The sequence below is a fragment of the Podarcis raffonei genome, chromosome Z (genome assembly GCF_027172205.1).
Source record: "Podarcis raffonei isolate rPodRaf1 chromosome Z, rPodRaf1.pri, whole genome shotgun sequence".
Lineage (NCBI taxonomy): Eukaryota > Metazoa > Chordata > Lepidosauria > Squamata > Lacertidae > Podarcis > Podarcis raffonei.
In genome coordinates, this window is record NC_070621.1 from 5,344,422 (window position 1) to 5,365,076 (window position 20,655).

Consider the following 20,655-nt stretch of genomic DNA (forward strand, 5'->3'; position numbering starts at 1 on the left):
GCTTCTGCGCATGCATGTGATGTCATTTCGAGCGTCTGCACATCTCCGTTACTTCTGGGTCGCCGCGGAGCGCAACCCGAAAGCGCTCAGCCCGAAACTACTTCAACCCGAGGTATGACTGTATTACCATTTTAATAGCCCTGGGAGTGCCTAGTAGGGTCATTGGGGGGTGCTTCTGTTCCTTTCCTCCGCTGATGGAATGGAAACATCACCTATCCCCCCTCTGAGTGGGCTAGACACTTCCCCATTGACTGGCAATTGTCCCAAGCGCCCACATCTCTGCCAGAAGTGACCACCCTGCCCCCAACTGCTCCACTCACACCCCAAGAATCTGGAGCCCCTGCACCCAGCAGGGTGGGGGGTGTCTTCTCACCTGATGACCAGCCACCACAGATGGCACAGAGGTGCTTCTTGAGCACCATGGCCCCATGTGGGTGGATGCCCAACACCCTCATGCCCAGGAAGGGTTTCACATCATCTGAGCTGTTGACCAAGTGGAGCCCCGACAGGTTCACTGTGGAGTTGATCTGGGGGGCTGCTGACAGGGCTGAATTGAGATTGTATACTATGGGTAGCCAGCATGAGTCCCCGTTCCCCCAGACATGTGACTGCAGCTCTCGTCCTCCCTGACCACTGGCCATGTTGCCTGGAGCTGATAGGAGTTGTAGTCCAACAACATCTGGAGGGCACCATATTGGCTACCCCTATGATATGCACAGATCACGTATTTGCTTTGTTTATGTAAAATTTGTTTATGTAAATTCAGGAGCAGATGATGGGAGAAGGGAGAATGTGTTTAAAACCTTCTCACTACCTCCTGTACTGCTTTGTGCTTCAAAATGCCTCCCCCAGCCACTTTTCCAGATGTATGTTTACCCTTGCAAGTGCATCTGGAAGCCTGCAAGAGAGGGAGGGTTAGCATCTTTGAGGGGGATTTTGAGCAGATGGGAAAGACTTTAATTCCTCCCCCAGTGCTCCATTCTAAATTGCTGCCTTTCTGAAACTGCTTTTCCATACACAGTGAGCATTGGATTTTAAAAACAAAACATTGGCAGGTAGCCTCTAGTGCAGCCATCAGGATGTGTAGGCTAAACATTGCAGGAAGTAACAACAACAACAACAACAACAACAACAACCCAAACAATTGGGGACAAAATCATTCATTTGTGGTTTTGGAAGGTTTGATCCTTTCATTGTGGTGGATTGCTCAAGTTTCTGCAGCTATCCATTCTGCATCGACCTGAGTGTGGTCAAGTTGATCATCTCCATCCTGAACTGTGATCTGGATGGTGGGGGTTAGTCTGTGTAGGGCTGATAACATCAAAAATCCTCCTTAGGGTAGGAGTTGTCAATGACCTGCTCTGTTCTAGTCCTATAATTCTAAATTTTCTTTCCTGAGGCATCATTGGTTTTTCATGATAGCAAAAATTGTGTTAGCACAGCCTGGCCACAATTTATGGTGCCAATGTTTAAACTGATACTGACCAGTTCAATTGGAATGTCACAGGCTGCAAATTGAGCTGAACGCCAAACAGCATCAGCTGTCAGAGAACGACAAATTACTACACTCACTACAACTGGAGCTGAAGGTATACGAAAAGTTAGATGAAGCAATCAGAAGTCAAAAAGGTATGAAACAATATGATCTTGGTGGTAGGTCCCACTATATGCTCCCTCAGAAATTCACACTAGGCTTTTGCTTTTCCTGCTCAGTTCCTACATTTCAATTGCTGCCAAGATTGGACATCTATCCTCTCCATTCTGAACAGAGGAGAGATGCTAGGTACTTCTCTCTTGGAGCAAGTGCTTTGGTGGCTGATGTTGGTGTTTTATTCCTCTTTGATAGAGCTGCTGATGAGGCAGGAGAGGCATGCACACACCTTTTGTGGTCATGTCTCTTCTATGTGCTTTTAAATGTGGCAGACATTTTGTGTTATACTGTGCCTACGCAACAGCTGTTTTGTGGCTTGGTGACCCCTGGGATGCAGGATGCAAACTTTTACTAAATGCTTGCAGAGAAACGTGTAAGCACTAACCCACCTGGATCTCACCCATCACTAAGATTAACTAGGAAATGGCTTCTCCCAAGGAAACCAGTTGTGCCATTTTGCTCATCCTTATGTTTGCTGCACCCTCTTCCTCTGTTCCTACAGCATTCTCTGTTGATATTCAAGTTTGGGGATTCTTGTAAGCACAGGGAAACCAATGGTTAGCTACCTGTCACCCATAGTTTCATTAGAAAGCAAGGTGATTTTTACATTATGGACCACTTGCTACTCCCTGGAACTACCCATCATGCACCCGTAATGGGGAAATGAAGGTACCATGTGGGGGGTTTATGTGAACCTCATGCAAGTGCACCGCAGATCCAGGGGTGCAGCAAATGCAGATTTAACCTCTCTGAAGGGCATTTGTTTCTGTTCTGCATCAGAGAAGCCATTTTTTAAAAAAAATCATTTTCTTAGAGAAGCTTTTAAATCACCATTTGTCTGGGCCAACTGCATGCTGGATCCTCTTTCTTTTAGGCTGCAGAAGACCTAACATCTGTCGGTAAAATGTGTGGACTAGTTACATTAGTGAACTTCTTTACATGGCATCATTTAGCAATTACATGGCATGCCACTGGAAGAAAGAGAAGGAAAAGAGAGAGAATGATAATTTGGGGGGGGGGGTAACACAAATTATAGAATTTCTCATCCTAGAGTTGATCCTACAAGTTCACTATCAGATAACAGCTAATTGGGTTCAAGTAGCCCCAATTATTAGCAACAAACAGGAAAGGCAACGAGCTTTTAATTGTCTCTGCGTAGGTAGTTTTAAAATACTGCCATTTGGCCTGTGTTCTGCCCCTGGCATATTTCACAAAAATGCCCAGATGATTAAGAGAAACTTTCCTCTTCATTTTTACAGTAGTAAGTGTGACTGTATTAGAAGGCAAGATTGGACACAGTTGAGCAGGGGACAGAGCCTGCATTTCCCACATCTAAGCCCAGGGCTGCTTTCATACCTCCATTGATGAACTTAGAGCTGAGGCAGAGGGTTAAAAAGTGAGCTGTTACGATTTTAGCTGCAAGGGAGAAAGGTGTTCCTGGAAAATAATGCTTAGCATTCCAACCACAGATATGGCCCATCTGTTTATGAAACCATAAACCTTTGCCTTTTTGGCAGATTAAGAATACCTGGGATTCTCAGTTTCCATGATTAAATGTTGTCCAGGCTTTTGATGAAACTGCCTTCATTTTCAGTATCTACTCTTCCTTCTTTCTGTTTTTTTCTTTTTCATGCCATGCTTCCAAATGCCCTTCAGGATATATATCCCCCAGTCCGTTAATATACATAATTTTACCTTGGGTATGCAACATTAGCTTTTACAGACAAAGTGATTTTTTAAATTTATTTTTTTGGCTCTTATTAAATCTTTGGAGGATAGAAGTAATTAAGGTTGGAGAGGGGTGTGTATTTGTGTGCGCAACCCTCTTCCCTTTTAAATTATTATCATCTACTGTTTGTAGTAGTTAGTTCTTAATATCTGGCTCAGATGCACTCGTCCAGCATGTTAATAATTACTCTTTTTATTGTTTGCAATGGTAATTAAAAACAAACCCCAACTCCTAAGATCTCGGCCGTGACGGATCAGATGAATGCTGGAAAGATCAAAACCATCCACTTGACTTGCATGAACTATTGACTGAAATACAGAACTTCAGAATGCAGCTTGAAAGGAGCATCAAGGCAAACAAGACGTTGCATGAAAAATTGGAAGAACAGCTTTCCAGAGGAAAGAGAGAGGGAGACAGCTTGGGGTCAACTGTAAATATCGGCTGCCTTTTAAAGCAAGAATTGCAGCATTACACTGGGATAAACGGTATGGTGTATGGTGCACAATCAGGTTTTGTGTGTTGGTTTGATGGGGTTTTCCTCCAATCCAATTTGTTGGAAATATATGCTGAACTGAGCGCATTTGTGTGTTGTGTTGTTTGCTTCTATCCCCTCTTCCCACCAAATCTAACATAGAGGCAGCTTGAGATTTCAAATGGAGGGAGGTCAAAATACAAGCTCCCCTAATTCAAAAGAGTGTCCCCATTGAGTCTGATCCAGCTGCCCCTTTTAAACCTGATCCAAAATGGAGATGGTACCCTGCTGCTACCCAGTAATCTTTGCCAATACTTCCCCACCCAAAGAATGTGTCCTAGTGTTAAAAAGGTAAAGGTAAAGGTACCCCTGCCTGTACGGGCCAGTCATGTCCGACTAGGGTTGCGTGCTTATCTCGCTTAAGAGGCTGGGAGCCGGCGCCGTCCGAAGACACTTCCGGGTCACGTGGCCAGCGTGACGAAGCTGCAGCTGGCGAGCCAGCACCAGCGCCGCACACGGAAACGCCGTTTACCTTTCCGCTAGAAAGCGGTACTTATTTATCTACTTGCACTTAAGAGTGCTTTCGAACTGCTAGGTGGGCAGGAGCTGGGACCGAACGACGGGAGCTCACCCCGCCGTGGGGATTCGAACCGCCAACCTTACGATCAGCAAGTCCTAGGCACTGAGGTTTTACCCACAGCGCCACCCGCGTCCCACAGTGCCACCCGCGTCCCTAGTGTTAGTTCCAGCTAAAGAGAGGCCTTCCAGGGTAGTGTGTGTGTGTGTGTGTGTGTGTGTGTGTGTGAGAGAGAGAGAGAGAGAGAGAGAGAGAGAGAGAGAGAGAGAGAGATATCCATCCCCATTGCCTGTAACCACATATCCTGCCTTTTACTACGACCAGCCTAATTTTTGTGCATTATCAAAAGCGTGATTGAAAAGCTCAGGATTCTGGGGGTGCTTGCCAAGAATGCTGCTAGAGCCCAAATGGTTTTGTGGGGTGCGGGAATTTTGCAAGAGCCTCACCAATCTTTGCAGGGGTGAGGTCGGACACCACTAGTCTAAACCTGGCAATTCAGCATTTACCTCAGGAACCTCCAGCTGTTGGAGGCAGCATTCCTCTGAATGCCAGTTGCTGTGAATACCAGTGCTGGGGAGAGTTCCTGTGGGCTTCTGATGGGCATCTGGTTCACCACTGTGAGAGCAGGATGCTGAACTCAATGGGTCTTTGGCCTGATCCAGGAATGCTCTACTTATATTCTTATGTAACCATTCATATGTTTTGCTTTGGAGGTGGGGGACCAGTTTGCCAGCTATAACTGTTACCGTAGAACTGTTGAATTCAGTTTTCAAACAGTTTTGCTTACCTGAATGGCTTGTTACTTGCACAAGCATTTGCTTCAGGAGGCCATGCATTACTCAGGAACAATCAATATGTGCTTTGGATGGTCTGTGAATAAATCAGCAGAATAAATTTTATGCCCTAGAGGAATATTTTCCCACTATTTGCATTGAGATTCAGTGAAGTACTCTAGCAGTTTGAAACTTAAGGGGAGACAGAAGTAGCCACCATGGAAATCTGAATATTAAAAGGAACATCCAGAGCATTGTAATGCCATAGAACATAATGAATGCCCTGTAGCTCAGAACACTACAGAACAAATATTGCAGCTCCATTGACTGGCTTAGTCTTGTACTTTTGACCTTGCTGAGTAGAGCTCAGACAAATGTAGACAAATCACACTGTGCTGATATATGCAGAAGTGGGCTTGTGTGTTTCAGAGGCATGAAGTTACAAGTTTACAGCAAATTTAAATTTTATGGTGCAAGTTGGGTTACCTTTGTAGGAAATAAATTTGAGATGCCCAGCTTTGATTTTTAGTGTGTCTGTGTGAATCTTAGGGGTTGTACCCTGTGTTAGCACTACTCAGAATCAGGGTGGATTTAATTTAAATCAAATCGTCAGTAAGACTTGATTTAAATCATTTTTTTACAGAAAGACATTCTTGCTGGTATAATCTTAGTATTTACAAGCAGATGAAGGTTTCTCTTTGGAATAATAAATTTTCAGAGTAGTTTTTACAGTTATATCAAAAACTACTGATTTGGTTATACTATTAGAAATACATAGATAATTATGAAATTATTGTGAGGTTTGAGTTAACTGTTTATATTTGGACAGCTTTTCTTCTGTACTTTATTGGAAGGAGAAAAATAATAATTTCCTTGATAACAATTTAAACAATTTATTTAACTAAAACAATAAGATTATAGCATATGTAGCCATGTTTGTTAACCCATGTGGTTAAACAATTTTAAAAAAACACACTGTGTCAGATAATTAACTTATTTGCTTTTTACAGCACTATTAGGGAAGTGGAGGATGAACACTGTTCTGGCTCCTAACCTCTTAATGACCCTCTGCTCCTCTTGATTCCCAGATCTTAAATTCTCTGCTATGGACAGCAATGTCATTGAATTGCAACGGAAGTACGGAACCTGCATAGCGCCATGGAATGCAGGTACTGTTAGACTCTGAAAGTATCTTTAATATACCTTCCAGAGTAAAGACTGTGTCTCTCTGGGATTTCATGATAATACAAACAGAACTTAAGAAGAGCCCTGTGGGGTCAGAGTTCAGCATTCTGTTTCCCACAGCAGCCAATCATTTGTCTCCAAGATGCCCATAATTAGGGCATAAAGGAAATCATTCTTTCCCAATGTTGCTCTCTGCTAAATCTGAAAGCTCCATGTTGGTCATCATAACTAGGAGCTATCAACAATCTTAACCTCCATTAACATGTCTAAAAAGGTAAAGGGACTCCTGACCATTAGGTCCAGTCGTGGCCGACTGGGGTTGCGGCACTCATCTCGCTTTATTGGCCGAGGGAGCCAGCATACAGCTTCCGGGTCATGTGGTCAGCATGACTAAGCCACTTCTGGCGAACCAGAGCAGCACACGCAAACGCCGTTTACCTTCCCGCCGGAGCGGGACTACTTGCACTTTGACATGCTTTCAAACTGCTAGGTTGGCAGGAGCTGGGACCGAACAATGGGAACTCTCTCCATCGCGTGGATTCGAACCGCCGATCTTCTGATCGGCAAGCCCTAGGCTCTGTGGTTTAACCCACAGTGCCACCCTTGTCCCTTTAACATGTCTAATTATGTTTTTATAGCTTCTCCCCACTCAAATAGAATTTGGAGTGTTTTGATGTGAAAATATTAAATAATATGGCATTCAGTGCATTGTTACTGTATTATTTCTATGCCCAGGGACTGAATTCTCTTCTGGGCCACATTCCAGGTTGGGAGTGTGTGTGCACATGCCAGTGAAGGGCAGGGCCAGAGTCAAAAGTGGATGGAGCAATTAATGTAAATTTTACCGTAGTACAATACACTGGCTTCTACACACACTCAAACTATCCCTCCCTGTCCCCCACTCAGGCAAGCAGGAGTCATTATCAGAGTTCAACAACATACTCCAGCCAGTTAAAAAGGATGCCAAGCAGGACTGGTGAGGGTTGTGGTGTGGAGAGTGTTTTGAGAGCTAGATGGAGAGGCCTGGAGGGCTGCTTTTGGCCCCTGGGCCTGAGGTTCCCCACTTCTGAATTAAAGTGATTTGTAGAAAGAGTGCAAGAAGGGGCTGAGTTTCATGTGCAGATGTTGCTTAGATATGCTGAGTGTGATCTGGTCGCTCTGCTCCTGTGCTCCTCAGATACAGAGCTGGCTGTGGATAATTCAGACAGTTCCTCCCGATGCAACTCACCGGCAAACCATTCCAGTGACCCTTGCCTCGTTCCCAGCCATTGTGTGTGGGCAGACAAAAATGGCCGGCACATCCTTGGCTTGATCGAAGATTATAACTCTTTACAGAAGCAAATCTTGGAAGGGCGAAAAAGGTTGTCTGAGCTGGAACTTCCTCTGAAAGAAGCAGGACTTCAAGAACTGGGAGTGACGGTAAACACCATGACTGAGACCATGATTGTCAGAACTGGGTGCATGATCATTAAGGACACATCTACACCATACATGTAAAGAGCATTGCTTCCTTCAATGAATCTGGGAACTGTAGTTTATTAAGGGTGTTAGGAGTTGTAGCTCTGCAGGGGAGGGTAAGTTACAGTTCCCAGGATTCTTTGGGGGGTGCCATGTACTTTTAATGTATGGTTGTTATATGTTTGCAGTTTCACGATATATGGGTCTTGCAAGGAACCGGAGGCTTCTGGTTACTCTTTAAGAGCAAGTTCCCTGCCCCTTCAACTGGTCCCACTCAGTGTTTTCTCCCTTTGCTTCCTTTCCATTCTTCATTTTGGCAGCTCCTTCATTTTGTTCCCTCATCAGTCTTGCAAAAGAAAAACATTTCTGCATTGGCCCCTGATAGTTAGCTTACCATTAAGTAGAACAGTTTAAAGGGTCTGCTAACGGAGAAACATCTATATTGCCTAAATTAATGTCAGGAGTCATTTGACTTTCAAATAGCTTGCCATGAAATGCAAATAGGGAAAGGAAAAAGTATTTTCCAAGTGGCACAGCAAACGTAGTAAATGTAGCCTGTTATTAATGACTGTTATTGATTATGCTAAGTCCCCATTCCCTCCATCCTCACCTTCTTTTTTTGAAGAATACATAATTCAGCTGCCTTTTTCACCTAATAAATTAGTTTGCCTGGCACACAATATACTTGTTCATCAGCCTGAATCTGGAATTCATAGTAAATTGGATTTATTCCATTAATTAAAGCTTACGTTTTCATAATCTTTTAAGGATAAAATGTAACGCTCTTTCTTCTTCTAATTCTGAAATGTAGGTTCCACAGCTGGCATTCCTGAGCAGGCTTTCTACAACCATTTGTGCAATCCAGCATAACCTAGAAGAAGCTGCTCGTTTGTTGAAGCTCCTTTGGAGAGTCTCCCTCCCAATGAAAGTTGTCCACAATGTTGGTTATGCGTTTCAGGTCTGTGTGCTGGTGTTTCGATCTTAAAGTTGGGAGTGCACCAAACGGGGGTGCTTTCTGCTGGCCACTGTCAGGAAGGGAGTTTCCCAAAGAACCTATAGTCCCAAAGTGCTGTTTTTGAGTGCCAGCAAAGAAAGCCACAATGGTTTGGAAAAATCACATACAAGCAAGAGAAAGAGTAGAAGTGTGCATAATGTGTAGGTAACCTGTAGCCCTCCTGATGTTGTTGGGCTCCAACACACATCAGCCCCAAACAGCATAGCCAATGGTGCGGGATGCTGGGAGTAGGAGTCCAGCAATGTCCAGAAGGCCACAAGTGCCATCACAAGCTTCTTTGTGGGGCGGGGGGATAAAAATTGGCTCAGCCTGTTGCCACCTGGCTAAAAAAATTCTGCTCTGGTGCTTTTAGCAGGATAAAAATAGGAACCTGCTGGCAACACCTGTGTCAAGCTTTGATGGTTTAACCTTGGAGACCCTCCCCTCATAGGCAGTGTTCGAAACTCCCATTGTTCTAGGCGCAGTTCATTAGCAGAAGCAGTTTCTGAGCTCTGGGCACAGTGTTGCACCTAAGATTTCAGATTAAAATTGCAGAGTGGAAGGAAAGGAGGACCTTTTTTCTACCTCCCCGCTTCCAGCTACTCACTGAAGAAGAGACCCTCTTAAGAATATTGGGAGGTGGGCAGGGGAAGGACTAGATCATGTGAAAAATGAACATAATATTTTAGCTACAGTTCATTCATTTTCAGCTTTGTATTCTTGTTATAAAAAACCACATGCCTAGACATTCCACTGTTGCACCCAGAACCTAGGTTTAAGGTGCCATTTAGCTCCCAGCTTTCATATCTCTGTTTCTGACACTGCTCCTAGGCTGTGCTCAAGCATTAGATGTCCTGTGGTTCTTCAGAGGTTGCTGGACTCCAACCTCTGTCCATCCCAGACAGCATGGTCAATAGTGAGGGATGCTGCAGTTGGAGCCTAGCAACGCCTGGCGTGTCACCGGTTCCTCATCATAAGTATGGAGAATTTGGATAAAATAATGTTTGTGCCCTCTCTCAGTACACTAGAACTTGGGGGCGGAGTCACAAAATAAGTTTTTTCCTAGGAAATTTGTGAGTGTTTCAACTCCTGAAGGAGTAGTTTTTAACTCTGAAATGTGTAGAGAAACAGCAATGAACATCATTTTCCAATAAGCCCCAGAGCTTGTCTCCTCTGCCCAAGTCCTTCATACAGCACAGGATTAAGTTTTGGGGTTTGCTTTTGCCATTGTTGTTGGGCATGATAACTAAAATGGCACCTCCAAATTTCACTGCAGCAGTTTTGGAAGAGGGCTGTTCGTGCTCTGTTTTCGGCTGCCAGAAGCATCTGGCTGACCACAATTGCAAACGGGATTCTGGTCTAGACAGACCATTGGTTTGATCCAGCGGACCTCTTCTTACATAGAGAGCAGAATGTTCAGTAGAGTGAAGAATAGAGAAGAGAAGGGCTTTTCAGATTTTTTTTGCAAGGATGACCATTCTGTAACAGCAGGCACCTTCTTGTCCTGTGAGCTAATGGCAGGAGGTTAGATCAGGGATTGAGAACCTTTGGTTCTGCAGATATTGCTGGACTACAACTCCCATCATTCCTGGTCATTGGCCATGTTGACAAGAAATTGTAGCTCAGCCACATGATGGTCATGGGTTAACCTCCCCTTCTCTAAGCACTGGAGAGCCAGTTGCCCTATGCTTGAGTTCCCTCTAAACCCTGAGAACACCTAATGATGTTGGAAAGTGTCGTAACATCTCTGCTTTGCCAGCGCAATATTGCATTTGGGCTGCAAAAGTTTGGCTAGATTTGTTTTGCTGATCTTAGTTTATTCAGACCCAAACCTTTCTCAATGGCAGGATCTACCACACTATCCAGAGCTCTGTAGGGCTGCCACATACTTGTATCATTCTTGCATATGACCATTTTCACTCAGTACTACAGCAGAACCTTGGATGTCGAACGTAATCCATTCTGGAAGACAGTTCGACTTCTGAAATGTTCAACAACCGAGGCACAATTGCCTGTCAGCAAAATCCATTGAAAAAAGTGGAGAAATGCGCCTTGGAAGCCAATTGACTTCTGAGGCACATTCTAAAATGGAACCATTCACTTCCAAGTTGTTGGCGTTTGAAAGCTGAAACGTTTGACTTCTGAAGCGTTCGACAACCAAGGTTCCACAGTAAAGGGAAATGGGACACCCCCAGAACATATAGTGCTCTGGGTATATACACATAAGTGCGTGTACCATGTGGTGGGTCAGAAAGCTTATTCACTTCAGTGTTTTCTTTGTCTTACATTGCAGGATGAACACATGAAAGCAGAAATAAAGAAGCTCCATCGGAAACTGGCCGAGCAGGAAAAAAGGCTGCATTGCACAGTCAAATGCTTACATGCTACCAACCAGCTGAAAGAAAACATGGAGAGAGTCATCATTGATCAGTGTGAGTGAGCTTCCTCTCTTTGCTTCCTTTTCTACTTCTAAGTCATTGTTAGGCCATTGAAGTAAATGTAGGAAGAAATCTGGTGCTGCCTGTGGAAACAGGCTGGAGGTTTATGCATCAAATCCTTCAGTGAACCCCAAGCCTGCAGTCTTCCATCAAGGGGTCCTTGCTGAATCCTCTCTCCCTGTGACCCAACTTCAGCAGGTCAATCTCCTGACACTGTGACATCAGGGGACTACTTCAAAAGGGCCTGCTCAGAGTGACACACATTGGCTACACTAGGAAGTTCCAGATGGGGTTAATGTTTCACTTAGCATCATTGTCAAGGAACAGTATCTCTGATCCAGCTGAGATTGTAGACCCAGACATGATCATTAATAGATGGCCTGGATCCACCCTTGGTCAGTTAGCTACCAATCTCAAACTTATTGATTCACTTGGTATTGTAGGGCTGAATACATGTCTATAAAACCCATAGAAATTGATAGTTTTGTGGGTGTGTTCAGGAAGACTGTATTGTGCATGAGCAGAGAATATTTTCACATCCTTTTTAAAAAAATAAATGCATATTTTCCTGCTTTATTAGAAAGATGCATTCACCTTCTTCTGCAGCATATTGATGAAGGAACAAACCGGCTCAGTGAACTGGTCCAGCTAGCAATTACCTGCTAAGGAGTAATTAATCTAGTACTGAAAATGCCATATTAGCTCCCCCCCCCCCTTGAAAGGTGCATGAAATGGACCTGTATAAATGTCAAAAGTTAACCATGCCACTGAAATGAAACATGCCTCCGCTTTTGATTTCAATTATTAGTTTTGAAACCATCACAAATATACATTTTTTAAAGGTTAACACACATCCTTTCCCACCGGTACATGATTTATAGATTACTTTTAAAAAGAGCTTCTCTGTTATGAAATCCACCCCGCTCCAAATGTTGCTTGTTAGCTCTGTTTCCACCTCTGTGTTGGATGGTGGATATAGTAAAATAATTCTCTTTGTGCAGATACAATGCTTACATTTTATAAAAGTACCAAATAATTCTATCCTGCATTAACATATCTAAAAGTATATGCTGGCACCCAGATTCCAGCAGTTAGTGTTAATTATCATAGCTTTAATTGTAAGCCCCTTGGTGCAGGGGCTTATTCTCTTCGTCGTTAAATCAGTACAACAGATGATCCCATACAAAAAACAAATGTATAATCCTTTATGCAGAACTTCTCGAGATATGAGGTTCTTTACAAGCTTTCTGCCCAACTGACTGAGTACATTTCAACCTTGTCAAGGTTCCAACTTCCCATGGAAAGGCCCCTGGAGACAGAAAAGCCTTGGTTCACATTGAAAGGGGATCCTTTCCAGATGGGGTCCTTGAACAACCCACCCTTTGCTTCCTTGATTCGTTTACCAAAATGTGGGGTGTGGAGTGAGAGGCAAAAAGGGGGGCACAAACTGGTCCTTCTCAGCCAAGGTCATCATGACTAAGCTCCATGTTCCAATGATGGATCAACCAGTGACAACTTTTTCTTCATATTAGGTTCTCCCTTTGGAGAGGGGGAGAGGACATAAGAGACGGAGCGTAAAGGAGCACAAGTCTTGCATTTTGGGCCTTCAGTTTAGGCTAGTTTGTACCATGACAGACAAATGGGTGCTGGACATGGTCACACAGGTTGCTTCATGGGATAAGCGAAGCTTCCAAGGGAGAAATTGATCCCCACTCCCTGATGATCATCAACAGCCAAAAAACACCTGGTCTTTGGGAAAGCAATTCACAATCTATTTGACATCAGAGAAAAAGAACAAGTCCCAGTCTTCCAGAGGTACTCAGGATTCTGTTCCAATTGTCCAGTCTCTGGACAAGAGCAATTGTATGGCATCAATCAACCTTGCAGAGACTTACCTGCATATTTATTATTATTATTATTATTATTATTATTATTATTATTATTAGCCACTGTATAGTTGCAGGTCTCAGGGCAGTTCACGACATAAAATCACAAAATAAAAACAAAATACATAATAAAAATGAAAACAAGAACATTCCAGGGCCACTGAATTTTTTTGTGTTTCTGCTGTGTAGGCCACCATTGTGAATATAGGGGTCTCCCTTTTGGGTCGGAAGCCATTCCCAGGGTCTTCCCATGCTTAGACAACATCCAAGTCCTGTCTCCAAGCAGAGAACAGTGCATAATGGACATAAACATCACTGGGCTTCCATCAGCAACACAGACTTGTAAATTGAGAGAAGTGACACTGGAGCCTATCCAGCATCTCAGAGTGTGACTGGATACCCAGGCATATAGGATGTGCCTTTCTGAAGAACGCAGAGCGAAGCTCACACTGCTCAGAGACTAAATTCTGGTACAGAAGGAGGTGGACCTGATGGAGTTGGCAAAGCTCCAAGGCGTGATAGCGCCATGTCACGATCTGGTTTACTGGCCTTGACTCCACACAAGACCTCTTCAGAGAATGCTTCATTCATTTCAGGATCAGATTGATTCCAAGCATTTACTTGCTCCCGCAACTGTGCGGGGCTTTCCAATGGTGGACGCACAACACAGACTCCTGGACAGGATGAGCATCAAGGATCACTCCAGGATAGTCATCACAATGGATGAGAGCCTTTATGGCTAGGGAGCTTACCTGGGGTTCTTGATGACTCAGAGTGTGTGGATCCCACAGGAGAATTGATGGAGCATCATCCTCCCTACTCCTGGCACACAGGGAAAGAGCACCTGCTGAGACAGCCAGCTGTCCTAGCATTATTCTTGCATCTTTCTTTCTCAGATACTTGCAAAGTGGATGACCTCCTCTCCACTTTGTGTGATCCCTTCCATTCATTTCAAATTTGCAGAACAATCCTATGTGCTGATAGGATTGTTTCCACAAGACACAAGATTGTTTTCTTACTTAGGCCCCCGCAGAGCTCTTTCCTGAGGGCTCAGGGTGGTGCATCAAACTGGAATGAATTAGTAACTTGGGGAATGTGGATCCTGATCTCAACAAATCCTGGAAGCAATTTGATTTATAGTGTGCCTATGAATCACCGGTAGCTTCTTGTTCAGAGTGACAAAGAACCAAAATGGTGAGAACTTGCTTCTGTTTGATTCACCAGGGCTCTTCTTAGGTTCAAAGGCTGATCCAGTCCAGCATCCTGTCTCTCATAAGAAGCAAATTGTTGGTTTGTTATGTTTATTGCTGGCTCATCACCAGATTGTCCTAGGGACAGTTGCAACATATAAAAACACAATTAAAATTTAAACAATAAAAACAGTAAAAACAATCCCACTCATAACCCCAAAAGATAATGTATGCAACACATCACAAAATGGAGACTGGAAGAGGATACAAATGATACAAAGGTGCAAGCTATCACACAAAGTGATATTTACACCATAATCAGGTACTGATGATACCACACATGCATTCTTTTTCTTCTTACATACCTCCCCACTCAAACATTTATCTATCTCCTGGTTCTCACCCAGGACTCCCATCTACCCACCCTGGCTCTCACACAAGCTCACAAGTTCTTTACCCCATCCCATCTCTCATCATTAAGAGGCTTACCTAAGCCTGCTGACCTCACCCTATCTCTCACTCTAGAGTTCAAACCTCACTATGGCAGGGAATCAAAGGGGTGATACTGCCTTTCCCTGTGACTCCTTTCAAAGTGATGAATCACTTTGATGGAAATGCTACTGGTGACATCCTACTGCCCATGGCAGGGCTTGCTTTTATTAACAGGCATCAAGGTCTTAGGTTTCTCATAGTTGTATTCCAATATGTTCATGAGGAATGCTCTCCCACTGGTGTTCCCAATTGACTGCTATTCAGATCTGGGACTTTATGGGACTATTGAGCTATACCTCTCCCCTTTGGGGCAAGGCATTAATGAAGTAAAGCTGCAGCAGACTATGCATTCTTTAATGCCAGAATTTAATTTTGGAAATTCTATGATTTAAACTGGAATTCTCAAGGTGTGCAGTGTGGGGCAGAACAAATCCAATGAATGATATAGGAACTAAAAGAGGGAAAACTCATCCCTCAAGCAGGCAGAGTCTTTTGCAGGAGCAAGTCCTGTTGATCTCAGTGGACTTAATTTCCAAGCAGCACATGCAGGATGGACATCATAGGAGAAGAACATAATCGTGTCTGTTGGTTAAAAGCGTCATACGTAGTCTGTGGCTCTTTCTTAAAAAGAGCTTTCATATACCCCTCTTGGAAAAACAAAACTAGCATTCACACTCACATAGTTGTACTTCTTTTACAGTGGCTTTAACTCATGATGTCTTAAGGAAGGCACGAGGAAACCTTGAAGTAAGTAAAAACCCCTCTACCGTCATTAATTAGCCCTTGCTGTTACGTTCTCCATTTCTCCCTCCCACTGCCTGTTCATCTTTATGAGCAGCAGAAACTTCCTTGTTGTTAACCTGCTTTGCAAAACTGCTGTTATTTGTTCAGTGTGTGTGTGTGTGCAGAGGGTATCACATTCCATACGTTTGGGGAAGATAGCTCAGTTTCTACCTGTTTAATGCAATAAACATTCCTTAATAGTTAATGTTCGGGTTGCACATTCTGATTCAATCTTTACATCAATGGCCAAACTAGCTCTGCCTCTATAATTTTGTATGCCTCCATGGTTCATACTGACTCCTTTTCATTTTCCTTGGGCCACTCACTCAGCAGAAATGTAGACAGTGGATTTGAGGTTGTAAACCAGCCATTGCCTTGCCAAAAACAGAAAAGAGGAAGAGGGCATTGTGGCATCAGTTGTTGAGTTGTCTCAACCCCTACCCCCAATTTGTCAGGCTGCTTACTCCTCCTTCAAATTATTAACATATGAAAGTGACTTATGCGAAGGTTGGAAATACCCTACTGTAGTGCAAGTTTGGTAGAGGAGCTTACTAGTAACAGGTAACACATTATACATCTTCCTTTTCTTGCCATCACCTGCTCTGCTCATTTGTCACCCAAGTGAAGGGTGCAGGAGTCTCACTGTCTTACAGTGGCCTTCTTGAGAGTAGGGGGACTGCCAGGTAAATTCAGCCCCACCACCCCTCCTGATCTGTCCGGCACTTTAAACCAGTAGAGCAGCTCAAATGGTCTAAGCAATGTTGTGAGGGACAACCAGCCCTTGAATGTGTACAGAAATCAGTACAGCCCAGCCCAGAAATCCAGTGAAACGGTTTATTTAAGTGGAGTATAGAAAGAGAGGGAAGAAAGAGCAGGTGTTAGTCCTACACAGAGTAGACCCATGGAAATTGATGGATAAGCTAACATAAGTAACTTAATTTGAATGGATCTACTCTGAGCAGCATGGTATAATAATTTTTATTTATTTTAATACAAATCAAATAAAAGCTGCATTATCACAATACCAAATTACAATCCAATTAAAAACAGAGCCAATTATTCAAAAACTGAATTAAACAATTTGAGGTGACTTCCCGTGCACAGAGTTTCAGGATGTGACGTTTTTATTCCTTCCTGCTTTCATAATCTTGATTGATTCATTTATAGCAATTCTGATCTTCATCCTTTATTTAACAGCCACTGAGCTCTTGAGTTTCATTCATAGTTGCAAATTTATTAACTCTTGTTTCTGCAAAAGGAGTTTGTATCCAGTACGTTTCCTGTGTGAGATAATACTCTGGAGTAGCATGTACCCAGCAAGTACACACACAATCAAGAGGAATACCAAGCACTACACCAGAACATTGGCCAATTTAATCCTATACTTGGCCAAACATACTCTTTTGGTAGCCTCTGGAGTTTGTTGCAGGATGAGGGACAAAGGAGTATTGGCAACATTCCACTTTTAAGAGCTCTAGACCCATGTGGCCTCTGATTGACAGGGGTTTCTGAGCAGTCAGTTGGAGTGACTACACAGCAGGTGGGAGGGTGCTGATAACGCTGCCTTGGAAGTTGGGAGATGGGCTGCCACATGGTTAATTGCTGCTTAAAATGGTTCAGCTTCCCTGCTAGACTGTAAGGTTTTTTTGCAACATGCTCATTGGAAGGGAGACATGATCTCTCCACTTCGACACACTGGAGGACTAGAGAGCTTAGGCACCTTAAAGGGACAGGTTAGGGCAGGGCAATTAAGACCTTTCATCATTCTACCTCAGTATGGTCTCCTTTGATGAGTTGAGACTCTGCAGGGTCTTGGGCAGCAGTCTTTTCCATCAATTACTGATCCTCTGTTCATGGCGATACCAGGGATTGAACCTGTGCAGCCTCTCCCCTCAGTAACTACTTATTTCAATTAACTGTTCCTTAGCTATGCTAGCTCCTTTGCCTTCCCTTCAGCCAGTACGCACTTCTCTGTCCCACCTCAGTGATAACTTAAATTGTGTTTTTTGGTATGTTTAACATCTGGCTTGTAAACTTTTGGGAAGGTGTTTTTGTTTTGTTTTTCAATGGCACACAAATTGCATAAATAAGTAAACCAGGCCTATATGTTTACAATAAGGGTGCAGCTTTCTTTTCCTTGGCATGCCAATTTTCTATTTGCTGGGGAAAGCTTCTGGCAGAAGTGGCCAAGCAGTGATGGAATGCGGGAAGCTGCCTTAAAATGGTTCATTTTGCTCAGTATTATCTACATTGTCTTGCAGCAGCTCTCGGGTTTCACGCAGGGGGCATTGCCAGCTCTACCTGGAGATGCCAGGGCTTGAACCTGGGACCTTCTGCATGCCAAACAGATGCTCTACCACCAAACCATGGCTCTTCCTCAACACAGGTTTTCCATCTCACTGAGAAGTCGGCCATTGTGTTTCCCAAAGCCATTTACTGCCAATTGCTACTATCACTTGTAGTGGTACTTTCCATTAACTTGAAATGTTTCATTCTTCCCTAGGTTCAGCCAGCTGAAAACAAGACATCAGCCTCCAGCCTCAGCAGGAAAAGGGTTTTGTGAACCTTCTGCTTCCCCTAATAAAGACCATTTCCCCCCTACTGAGCCTATTCTTTTGACCTTTTCTTTGCTCTCAAGGCCTTAATGCTTAGTTTACTTCAAGCAGGTTGAAAACAAGCCTCAGAAAAACCACTTGCTTTAACATATATAACCAAGTTGGGATTCAAATGTTGATGGTGACCACAGCAAGATGATGAAGGACATGATGGTCGAGGACTTCTCTTTTCTTCCTTTCTGGGTCCCTACCCCCCTTCCAACTTCTGGAAAGCTTCTCTTCTGTATGTTATTTGAATCATGGTACGAAATGACAGGGCAAAGGGAAAACTCACTGCCATAGCTTCAAGATGGGAGCAAAAGACCGGGTGGCAGTAATTTAATTGTGCCTTGGTGGTTTGCTTGATGTGTTTGTTTGTTTGTTTGTTTGTTTGGGTTTTTGTTTTTTGTTCTTTGTTTGGGTTGGTTGTTTTTTGGGAATGTGAGATACCATGAATAATAATCATATTTTTAAATGCATTGTGATTATTTGCTTGGAGGATTTAAGTGAAAACCACCTGGTGCACCACACTAAGCTTCTAATCTAGATCATCACTTCAGTCTGATAAAAGGTTGGAATCAAATGTTCTGTTTTGCAAGACTAACTCCTAGCTGTTCTTTCCCCCCTTTTTTGTCACAGAATGTTACATCTTCGAAGCAAAGATAACATTTTAACCTATGGGAATTGGCCAGCTAAAAGTACCCTTGACCAAACACATCTAGCGCAAAACCAAAAAATGTGTATACTTCCCCTATCTTTTTGTGCATCAATTTTTAAGGCCCTGTTTATTCACATGTCGAATAAGTTTCCCCCTTTGCTTCACAGTGTGTGTGAAAAGCACCAGAGCTACCTCTCCACTTAAGTGAATGGGGCAATCTCCCCACTCCCTTTGTGGATGGAATAGTTTTGCATCAGAGCTGCTACTGCTGGAACATCAAGGTGAAAATTGGGTTGCATACTCTTGCAGTTTGCAGGAGTTGCTTTGCTTAGCTTACCCTTGACTGGAAATAGTATATGCAGCTGTGAGGACCTAGGAGGATCTTCATAGCAGTATCTCCCCCTGCCCCAAGGACATTTCCCCCAAGGAACCTATTCCCCTGTGGGCTTTAGATATCAGCAGGCATGGCTAACTTGTTGCCCTGCAGGTGGGTTGGACTCCAGCTCCCATCAGCCCTAGCTAGCAAGGTACACAGTGATGGATGTTGCTCGCAATCCATCTGTCTCAAAAGACAATGGAGTGTGCCTCCAGGTTGAAGTAAAGCGGCTGCATCAGCAGCACTAAGCTATCCTCCCCAGGGTGCAAGCCTGGGCAGTGTATGGAGGTCCTGGGCTGATCAAATGAAAAGACCTCTTTTCTTCTCCCGAAGATATCCCTTCCCAGGCTGATGAGCCCTACCTTCCATCTCCAGCATGTGCAGAAACTGCCTTCTTGACCGTTTGAGCCCCTCTTAGTCTCATCCGCTCAATCCACCAAAGCCTGTCTTCACATGCAGGGGAAGTCTGTAACTCACCTAGGGTTGGAGACCCATAGGCTACCCTCAGCTGGTTTAGCTGGGCAGTCAAAGCTGTTTCCCGGGGTGTGGCTACTGCTGCATGCTGACAGCTTCTAGGAGCCACAGGTGAGAGCTGAGTGCAGGGCAGGGGCCAAAGGAGGACTAAGTATATTGGAAGGAGCATGACTGTCCCCTATCAGAGGTACTACCACTCCCCTAACACTGCATAAAGGGGTGGTGGGAATTGAAATCCAGTGAATATCTGCAGGTCCTCAGTTTAGCTACTGCTGCTCTAAAACATTCCTTTCTAGGTGTTCCTTTTAGATATATTTTAGAAAAATATATGGAATGTGGGTTTTTGTGTGTGTATAGAGAGAGTATTCACTATATCTCTGAAATATGTGTTGTTTACTGTAACCCTATGTCTTTGTAACTTGATTTGCTGTTTTGCAAACTGCCCTGTACTACATTTTTTGGCGTGTGTGTGTGTGTGTGAGAAAGACAGGGTATGAATCTGATATGTTCCATGTAGAAAGCAACAGAATGCTAGACTAGATGGACTTGTTCATCATATCTAGCAGGGCTGCCTTTAATGTTCAAAAATGGACTTTCCAATACATTTTGCATTATTTATCTCTTCTCCCCAAATTCAAACAGTGTTCTTCGGAGGATGGGGAATAGCAACATCTGGAATAAATCTTAGTAATTTGGCTAGATTAAATTGCCATACGGGTTGGTATTTGTTGAACATCCCAATTGCTTGGTGCACCTAGAAATGCTCTATGGAATGGTGAAGTTTAACACACACACAAAATGCCAGTGAAGCAAAAGGGATGTGTTTAACTGAAGTTATTTTTCTTTTCATTACAACTGTAGAAACTAGTTTAGTTAATGTTCCAGGTAGGTAGATAAATGTCATAGGGCCTACCAGCAAGTAAGG

General features: G+C 43.6%; 1 protein-coding gene across 7 annotated transcripts in view; it reads left to right on the forward strand.

The window, feature by feature from the left end:
- The window catches only part of CDK5RAP2 (CDK5 regulatory subunit associated protein 2), a 133,317-nt gene extending 115,088 nt beyond the window's left edge, over positions 1 to 18,229 (forward strand). For 6 of the 7 annotated variants that reach the window (XM_053374091.1, XM_053374098.1, XM_053374092.1 and 3 more), the window contains 8 exons: positions 1,508 to 1,629; positions 3,617 to 3,865; positions 6,291 to 6,371; positions 7,565 to 7,806; positions 8,657 to 8,803; positions 11,133 to 11,271; positions 15,546 to 15,592; positions 18,132 to 18,229. In XM_053374091.1, the coding sequence (XP_053230066.1) occupies positions 1,508 to 1,629; positions 3,617 to 3,865; positions 6,291 to 6,371; positions 7,565 to 7,806; positions 8,657 to 8,803; positions 11,133 to 11,271; positions 15,546 to 15,592; positions 18,132 to 18,191 (1,087 nt within the window). In that variant the 3' untranslated portion in view covers positions 18,192 to 18,229. The remainder of the gene's footprint in view (positions 1 to 1,507; positions 1,630 to 3,616; positions 3,866 to 6,290; positions 6,372 to 7,564; positions 7,807 to 8,656; positions 8,804 to 11,132; positions 11,272 to 15,545; positions 15,593 to 18,131) is intronic. The other variant, XM_053374094.1, reaches the window with a different exon arrangement.
- The last annotated feature ends 2,426 nt before the right edge of the window (positions 18,230 to 20,655 follow it).